A 9,372-nucleotide genomic window follows, 5' to 3' on the forward strand; every position below is an offset into this window, starting at 1 on the left:
AGAGGAGCCGATACGGGGAAGACCGCCGCTACAGCAGCTCACAAACACCCTCCCTTTCGTTTGAAGAGTTAACGGCGTCCACCGGAGCGGTTAGTGATGAGCCTCTAAAACACCTCCTGATTCCCCACTGAGGGGGGATCAGAAATACATTCACATTTACATTTTAGCAGATTCTTTATCCAAAGCGACTTACAATAAGTACATTGGTCATAAGAAAGTGAAACAATATATCGCTGTCGGTGCAGTAAGGATGTTCATAGATACAAGTGCCAAGCAGTTGTTTGTAGCACACAGATGCTACACAACTAAGTACTATAACTAAATACAACATGCAATAAGTGCGTACATGAATTGCCAGGACGCTATGCAGATTAGTGAACTCCGAACCAGGTGAGTTTTGAGTCTGGAAGTAAAGAAATAAAGAAATGCATAAAATGAACGACAAACAATGCTGAGATTCGCAATTCACCGTCGAATCGTGGCGTTGTTTGTCATTCATTTTATGCATTTCTTTATTTTTTCTTTTCCCCGGCGTTTGATGTTACCGAAGTGCATAAATTGTGAACCGCTTGTCGGAAGTTGTCGCCGGGGTTGTCGATGTCTGCGATCAAACATCGGAGCGCTGCGACGGAAACATTTGCCGTTGTGTTCTCCCTTCACGTTACGTCTTTTTTGACAAGAGGGGAACAGTGAGTGAGTGTTTGCCAGCGTGCCACAAAGCAGACAAGGTTAAAGGGTTTTATTTTAGGCAAGGAGGGAAAAAGTATTAAAATAAAACCAAGCTATGCTGCATCAAATCCGTATTGGGATAAGTTCTTGTTGGAAAAGCTCACTGCTCAGTGAGGGTAATTGAAGTCATTTGAAAAAGTGTACAGGGTGGAAAGTGAAGACTTCTTTTGTTCCCAACACTTATTACTTTATGAGGACTAGAGCTCAGACTCCAGACTGAGCTCAGAGCAGAAAGAACTCCCTCTGCTGGCTGGAGAAACGATTATGATTGGCCTTATTGAGACTTCAAATCGATCAAAGCTTTATATAACGACGGTGGAGTCAGAGTGGACTCTTTAACTACCTCATCATCTTTAATTCGATTAGGCGTTTTAGATTTGCTCCAGCACTTCCTTCAGAGTGTGTTGAGTGCTGGTTAAAGCGCTCTGTGACGGACTGTGGAAAATTCAATCAACATGCTAAAGGACTGAAAGGCTGCCACCATTTCAATTGTTGATCAAGGCATATGTGTGTGTGTGGGAGTAAAAAGAAAAGGTATTGGGGTGCGGGGTGGGGGGGGGTGGGGGGGGGATGGGGGGGGGGGAGGTCAGGGGAGCACTGGAGAAGAACCATCTTTTGTCTCCCCCCCCTCCCCTCCACCCCACACACACTAGAAAATATTGTGATGCGTGTGTGAGAAAGCCGTGCGGTCATTAGACAGCAGTGTGAAGGGTGGGATTGTAGGAGTTGCACCAAAAGCCTATGACTAATGGGGCCGGTCAATGAGAGCCTGAACCCTATTGTGTGTGTCTTTTGTGTTACCGGCCACGGGCTAAAGCCTCCCAACAGGTGCAGCCCATTCCATTGGATAGCCGCTCAGCATTGTTGTCAGCGCAGGGAAGCGTCTTTCATCCTGCGCTCCCCGTTCCTATCAATGATTACATATGATCTCCTCTTCCATGCGCCCACGTTCCTCTTTCTCTCCCTTCTCCAGAGGAATGAATGTCTGTGTTAGGAAAAGAAAAAAAATCAATCAATGTTCTCCCCCCGAGAAAATCAGCACATACAGTTTTAGACGCCGGGGTGCTTTTTCTCTACCGTAAACCGAGACCTGTGTCTTCTTTGTCTGTTTTCTACTTATTTATTTAAGGTTTCAGCTGTAGAATGTCAAGAGAGATATAAAGGAGTCAACTCTCACTCCGGCACACCAGCCACAGCCCAGCAGCTTTGCAATTATCTGTTGTGAATTTACTTTGCCCGCTTTCTTTTGCTTCTCCTTGTTTTCTCTTATCTGCTCCTCTCCCCCCCCCTCCCCCCCTGCTTTGAATGCGCCTGTATGTTAACTTGATTGAACCTAAAGAGTGTCTGTGCCTCTTCCTGCTCTGTATGAGTGTGCTGTATCCCTTTCCCTGCACTAATTCCAATTTAATTGCCAGTTGCCTCAAGGCTCTTCAATAACAGTAACAAATGATTTGATTTAGTGGACCTCATCAGACTGCATTTTAAATGCGACACAGCAACCCCACTTGAATTCCAATGAAGTGCTGGTACAGCCCTCTGTTTACTAATGATCCTCCGCTGGAGATGTCTGATTGAATCGGAGTCTGGAGCAATGGGACCTGCTCGCATTGTAAATGATCCACAACCCGGGCAGACAGAGAAATAAGCACCCTATAATCTCACATTAAAGCCCCTGCTCTCCCAGACCTGCACATTATTAGCGATGCGATTGATTAAAGCGTCCCTGGCTCCGTGACGCAGGTATGGATCGGCGCGGCGACGCGGCGAGGGGCGCAGCCGGCATATGGCGACGGGAGGAGACGGCGGAGACGACAGGTGCCAGATGAGGCTGTAGATCAAGTGTTTACTGTATGACAGCCAATGAATCTCCGTCTCATAGCCAACCTAAAGCAGGCTCTCTCTGCCTCCCCCCCCCCCCCCCCCCCGCCCCGATCTGTATTCCGCCCCACACTCGGTGCAACAGGAAAGCAGCCCCAAAGTGATGCCAGGTCACACACAGGATTAAACTGGATTGTGTTTTTTTTTTCCCTCTCTCTTCTTCTTCTTTCTTCTTCTCTTCTCTTTTTTTCCGCGGCAGTCCTGCCTTTAATGGCTTGATATCACTACTTAACATTCTGCACGGGGCGCCGAGTGTAGGCATCATTTAAGGTGGAGCCCCGATCTGCTGCTCTTTGAGCAGAGAGAGAAAGAGGACATCACAGGCTGCAGCTGACTCCTGATGCGGTGCGACGGAGAATAATTACACATCTGACAAACCCCCCCCCCCCCCCCCCCCCCACACCCCCGACAAAAAGAAGCCATTGATTTGGCGAGCCGCCCCACGCGACACGTTTTAGGCAAATCCTGAGGAAAACAATGACTTTCCGTTTTTTTTTTCCAAAATAAGAGCGTTTCAAAAAAGTGTGGGGGGAGGCCTTGAGTTGAAAGGGCTTGTAAGCGTTTATTTTTTTGCGGGGGGGGGGGGGGGGGGGGGGGGCAGCAGGGCGGGCGGGGTGGGGGGGGGGATAAAGTTAGTTTAGGTAGAAACACTCGTTCTCCCCCCCTCCCCCTCTCTCTCTCTCTCTCTCTCTCTCTCTCTCTCGCTTTATGTCTCTCTCTCTCTGTGTATGAAAGAATCCTCTCTTCCTCTGAGGACTCTCTGAGAAAGTTGAAGTGACCCAGTTTCCCTCCACTTAGGGCTCTGTGTCTGTGTACGGTACTGAAATAACCGCGCGCCTGTGTCTGCCGCGTCCTCCAGGGACCGACATGGCGGTGTTCTGTCTGCTGTGCGCCAAGCGCTTCCAGACCCAGAAGGCCCTGCAGCAGCACATGGAGGTCCACGCCGGCATGCACAGCTACATCTGCAGCCACTGCGAGCGTTCCTTCCCCAGCCACACCACCCTCAAGCGCCACCTACGCTCCCACGCGGGTAAGACATCGGCCGTGAGGCCGCCGCCGCCGTTGCTACAGCAGCTACCACCACTGTCCACCCCTGTCACCATTATCACCACCACCACTATAATCATCACCACCATTTACAACATCACCATTATCACCAACACCACCACCATCACCATTATCACCAATACCACCACCACTATAATCATCACCACCGTTTACAACATCACCATTATCACCAACACCACCACCATCACCATTATCACCAATACCACCACCACTATAATCATCACCACCGTTTACAACATCACCATTATCACCAACACCACCACCATCACCATTATCACCAATACCACCACCACTATAATCATCACCACCATTTACAACATCACCATTATCACCAACACCACCACCACCCCAACTAACACCACCACCTCCACCATCACCATTATCACTAACACCACCACCATCCCAACTAACACCACCACCACCACCACTACCATTATCACTAACACCACCACCATCCCAACTAACACCACCACCACTACCATTATCACCAATACAACCACCATTATCGTCACTGTCCACCATCACCACCACCACCACCCCTACCTTTATCATCACCACCACCATTATCAACATCACCATTATCACCACCATCACCACCATCCCCACTAACACCACCACCACCATTATCAACATCACCATTATCACCACCATCACCACCATCCCCACTAACACCACCATTATCAACATCACCATTATCACCACCATCCCCACTAACACCACCACCCCCATTATCATCATACCACCCCCATTATCACCAATAGCACCATTATCACCACCATTATCACTAACACCATTATCATCACCACCACCACCATCACCACCACCACCATCACCACTAACACCATTATCACTAACACCATTATTATCACCACCATCACCACTAACACCACCACAGACCTTATCATCACTACGACCACCATCACCACTAACACCATTATCACTAACACCATCATTATCACCACCACCTCCACCACCATCACTGCAACCACATTATTACCACTTCCACTACCCCCTCCACCATCAACTCCACCACCACCACCTCCTACACCATCACCTCCACCACCAGTACCCCCGCCACCACCACCTCCATGGCCATCATCATCAGTCACATTGCCCTCCCCTTCCCCACACGGCACAACGCAAACCATCAATAAACCAGAATGAAACAACACAAAGCAGTCAAATCATCGCACTCCAACTCACCCGGGCTTCGAGTCACCGGCCCTTTCTGAATGCACATTCTCCCCCCCAGCAACTTCTCTTCCTGCCCTCTCTACGGCACGAGTCGCCCCTTTGATGACTGCACAGTAGCGTTATGGCCGCTGCATATTTGTGGGCAATTTTTATCCTGTTTATATTGCAGGTTCTTAGACAGCCTTTGGGCTTTTCTGCAATTCACGGCTGTCAGATTTACTGCGGTTCAGCCCAAATGATAGAGGAGGCCAAATAAATATTGAAGGAAAAGCAAATGAAAATGACTCGTCTGTACTCTCCCTCTCCCTCTCTCTCGCTCTCTCTTCCTCTCCTCTCTCCCTCTCTCTTCTTCTCTCACTCTCTCTCTCTCTCTCTTTCTCTCTCTCTCCCTCACTCTCTCTCTGCCAAGGGTGAGTCTTCTCGCCGCGGGTGATGCGAGAGATATTTACTTAAAAAGATGTCCCCCGTTTTTCTTCCTTTCTTCCTTTCTTCTCTCTCTCTCTCTCTCTCTCTCTGACTCCCTCTGTCTCTCGTTCACCTTAAATAACACTCCCCAATTGTCAAGTCGGCTTGATGTCTAGACAGGAAAATACATAATTGATGTGAAGAGACAGAAGTGACGGGAGCTCTCCGTCCACGGGCTGCGTATCTTGTTTGTGTGCCGCTCCTTGCGTGGAAGTAACATTTGGTAAATGTCATCGGCTCCTCCGCCACACTGCTGTTGTTGGTGTTGGTGGGGGGGAGGGTGGGTGGGTGGGTGGGGGGAGGGTGGAGAGGGAGGCAGGGGAGAGGAGAGGAGGGGAAGGGAGGGTATGGGAAGAATGGGGGCCCCCGTAATGAGGACGAGCGCGGCGGCGTATCGTCCGACTGGGCTGTTGCTGTGGACACTGGAGATAATGAGCCACATAGGTCAATGGAGATGAGTCAAAGGAGAGGCCTGGGCGAGAGAGAGAGAGAGAGAGGGAGAGAGAGAGAGAGAGAGAGAGAGAGAGATGAACTACAATCAGAGAGAGACAAATTAACTACAGTGGGAGAGAGAGACAAATTAACTACAGTGAGAGAGAGAAAGATGAACTACTGTGAGAGAGAGACAAATTAACTACAGTGATGAAAGAGAGAGAGAGAGAAATGGATGAACTACAGTGAGAGAGAGAGAGACAAATTAACTAACTACAGTGATGAAAGAGAGAGAGAGAAATGGATGAACTACAGTGAGCGAGAGAGAGAGAAATGGCTGAACTAGAGAGAGAGAGAGAGAGAGAAATGGCTGAACTAGAGAGAGAGAGAGAGAGAGAAAGGAAGCTGAGCAGGAATCAGCAGAGCAGAAGTGCACATGCCTGGAAGACTTCTTTCTATTCTCCTTTTTTTTATCAGCCAATGGATCGCCAGGAGGTGTGTCTGTGTCACAATATAATCAACGCCCCCCCCCCCCCACCAACCCAACCCTTCCCCCCCACTCCCCTCCCACCAGCCCTCTACCGCAACAAACACTGTGGCTGTTTGACCTGCGTGGACCTCCACGCGTCCTCCTCTTCCTGTTCACGTTCTAGCCTTGATGACGCTTTCGGATGTCGATGAAGAAACGATAGACACTGATAGGTACTCATTTGTGTGTGTGTGTGTGTGTGTGTGTGTGTGTGTGTGTGTGTGTGTGTGCGTCGCATTCCAGCAGGAGACCACCCGTTCGAATGCGAGTTCTGCGGGAGCTGCTTCCGGGACGACGGCACGCTGCGGGGCCACAAGCGCATCCACACGGGGGAGAAGCCGTACGAGTGCAACAGCTGCGGCAAGCGCTTCAGCCTCAAGCACCAGCTGGAGACGCATTACCGCGTGCACACAGGTCAGAGGTCGCACGGCCGCTCCCCACGTGTGTCACGTCGGCGTTCGTACCGAGTCGTCCACTGGGGGGGGGGGGGCGCTATCCGAAGGCGACTTACAATCGGAGCTATGACTGCTGTCAAGTTGTGCATTTGACCATAAAATAATTTGACTTGAACTCTTCGAAATTCGTGTTCCGATGCAAGGCGTTTATTTTCGAATAAATGCCAATTGAACGCGTGTTCCGAAAATGCTTGTTGCTAGGAGTGTTCAGATTGTCTTTAACGCACGCTCCTGCTCTTGTTCATTCATGTTCTGAATTTGTATGCCGAATGCAAATGCGTGTTCCGACCCAGAATGCGCGTTTCAAATTTATGTTCGGTATTATTATATACATGTACTGAAATTCCTGTTCCGAATTCCTGTTCCGAATTCACGATCGGAACTCCGATTGTTCGAAATGTTTGTTCGGAATTCCGGTTCGGAATTTATGTACGGAATTCCCGTTCTGCGCGGCGCTTGCGTACGCGACCTTGTCTGCTGTGCTGCTGCTAACGGCGGCTAACGTGGTTCTGCCTGTTTTTTGTTTTTTTTTGCTCCCGGCTCGGATTTCTTCCAGGCGAGAAGCCGTTCGAGTGCAAGCTGTGTCACCAGCGGTCCAGGGACTACTCGGCCATGATCAAGCACCTGCGCACGCACAACGGCGCGTCGCCCTACCAATGCACCATCTGCCAGGACTTCTGCCCCAGCCTGGCCGGCATGCAGAAGCACATGAAGGGGCACAAGCCGGAGGACGTGCCCCCCGACTGGAGGATAGAAAAGACTTACCTTTATATCTGCTACGTCTGAGCGGGACTCGGACCTCACCTAGCACACTCACTCAGTCCCACACATGCAGGTGTGTCTTTCTCTCTCTCTCACTCTCTATCGCTCTCTATCTCCTCATCTCTCTCTCCCACTCTCTCCCCCTGTCTCTCTTTCAATCGTTCTCTATCTCTTGATATCTCTCTCACTCTCCCACTCGCCATCGCTCTCTCTCTCTGCCGCTCTCGCTATTTCTCTGTCGCACTCTATCTCTCTCTCTCTCTCTCCCCTGTGTATCTCAATCGTTCTCTCTCTCTTGATTTCTCGCTCGCTCTCTCACCCTCTCTATCTCGCTCTCTCTCTATCACTCTCGCTCTCTCTCTATCGCCCTCTATCTCTTGATCTCTCTTGCCCTTTTTTTCTCTTGAGTACTCCCTCTGTTTATCCCTCCATCATCTCCTGTCTTATTCTTTATCTCTGTGTCTTTGCCTCTCGCTTCCTTATTCTCCTCTCTCTCTCTCACACATGTGGCAACAATGTATGGGTATAAAAAAAACAAGAACACACACATATACAGTATATATATATATATATATATATATATATATATATATATATATATATATATATGTGTATATATGTGTATATATATATGTGTGTATATTTGCACACACTTGAGTGTGCACCCACACACGCACACACACACACACACACACACACACACACACAGACACACACAAATATAAATACTGGCAGGCACACACATGCACATAGCGTTTGTGTGTGCGCAGTGTGTTTGTACATGAGATCCTCTGGACTCCACACCATGCCGGTCAGCGGTTGACCCATATGTAAAGTAGCAGCTATTTTGGGAGACTGCTGGGCTATCAGACAAGTGGAGGCACACTCTGTTGGCGAAGGGCAGATGCTGCAAATAATTCCTTGATGGGTTCCTCTAATTTCCTGTGACTTTGTCGGGCGTTTTTCTGCTGTTTCCGTGTTATTTTTCAGAGTTGTTTATCTGTGCATGTGTTACTTGAACGGCTGCCATTGTCTTTGACCTCACGTTGCATTGGATCTGTTTAATTGCCTCATCGTCGTTTTGTTTCGCTCTCTTCTTTGCGGAGGCTGTTTCATCTGGATGGAGATGGGTCACCTTTATCTCTTTTGTTATTTCTTTTTGGAGTCGCGACGTAATGAGTTCTGCTATTTATATCTATTTTTGAGTTTTGCTACCAAATATGTTGCGGATATTCATTGACTGCATCTCAGTTGTGGAGCACATTTAAACCACCACACTTTTTACCTTTAGTTTAGGGTGACCGCTGGAAGTTTGACGTTTCATTTTTGTTTTGTAAATGTTCTGACCCGAACCCACATACATTTAAACAGTTGGCATAGTTTAAAATAAATCGATAGTCCTCGTCCTTTTTAGGTGTTACTTTACTTCCTTTCCTTTTTTTACTTAGTTCATAGTCATCTATTAAAACACACTTACAGAACCCAGGAAATAAATTGAAAGAAAAAAACTTTTTCTACAATATATTAAAAAGAGAAATCGAAGTTATCGAATCAATATACGCAGGTTTTTGTCCGTTACAGTGTAGCCGTAGTAAACTGTCCTGGTATTCCATTATGTGAGCCTAAAACAGGCCTTATAGATTGAAATATGTTGTATTTTTGTATTGCAGTAATTTGCTCTATGTTTACATTTGGTATGATTTGAGAAACATCTAAATGTGTGTGTGTTTTATAAGTCTCTAATTCAAATTATGACCCCCCCCCCGTGCCTCTTTTTCTATAAGTAGAGCGTCTATGTGCTTGAGTACATGGCTCCGTGCTATTTGGTCGTTGTTTCGGGGTGTTTGTTAAATGTTATGG

The 9,372-nt window shown here is 48.1% G+C and overlaps 1 protein-coding gene across 2 annotated transcripts; it reads left to right on the top strand.

The window, feature by feature from the left end:
* The first annotated feature begins 3,297 nt into the window (after positions 1–3,297).
* LOC311373079 (zinc finger and BTB domain-containing protein 16-A-like) lies at positions 3,298–8,106 on the top strand. Of its 2 annotated transcripts, none has more exons than XM_084489927.1 (3): positions 3,298–3,637; positions 6,539–6,709; positions 7,307–8,106. In XM_084489927.1, the coding sequence occupies exons 1-3, from the start codon at positions 3,475–3,477 to the stop codon at positions 7,534–7,536; spliced, it is 564 nt and encodes a 187-aa protein (XP_084346053.1). In that variant the 5' UTR covers positions 3,298–3,474; the 3' UTR covers positions 7,537–8,106. The 2 variants fall into 2 exon arrangements, with proteins under 2 accessions (XP_084346053.1, XP_084346054.1); XM_084489928.1 differs by having other exon boundaries at positions 6,542–6,709.
* The last annotated feature ends 1,266 nt before the right edge of the window (positions 8,107–9,372 follow it).

The sequence above is a fragment of the Micromesistius poutassou genome (genome assembly GCF_964030765.1).
Source record: "Micromesistius poutassou genome assembly, contig: SCAFFOLD_5486, whole genome shotgun sequence".
Taxonomy (NCBI): domain Eukaryota; kingdom Metazoa; phylum Chordata; class Actinopteri; order Gadiformes; family Gadidae; genus Micromesistius; species Micromesistius poutassou.

What these genes read in the sequence shown, in the direction of transcription:
- LOC311373079 (XM_084489927.1), top strand. Translation starts at nt 3,475, where the DNA reads ATGGCGGTGTTCTGTCTGCTGTGCGCCAAGCGCTTCCAGACCCAGAAG. An exon ending in CCACCTACGCTCCCACGCGG is followed by an intron (nt 3,638 to 6,538) that starts GTAAGACATCGG and finishes GTCGCATTCCAG; the next exon opens with CAGGAGACCACCCGTTCGAA. An exon ending in GCATTACCGCGTGCACACAG is followed by an intron (nt 6,710 to 7,306) that starts GTCAGAGGTCGC and finishes GATTTCTTCCAG; the next exon opens with GCGAGAAGCCGTTCGAGTGC.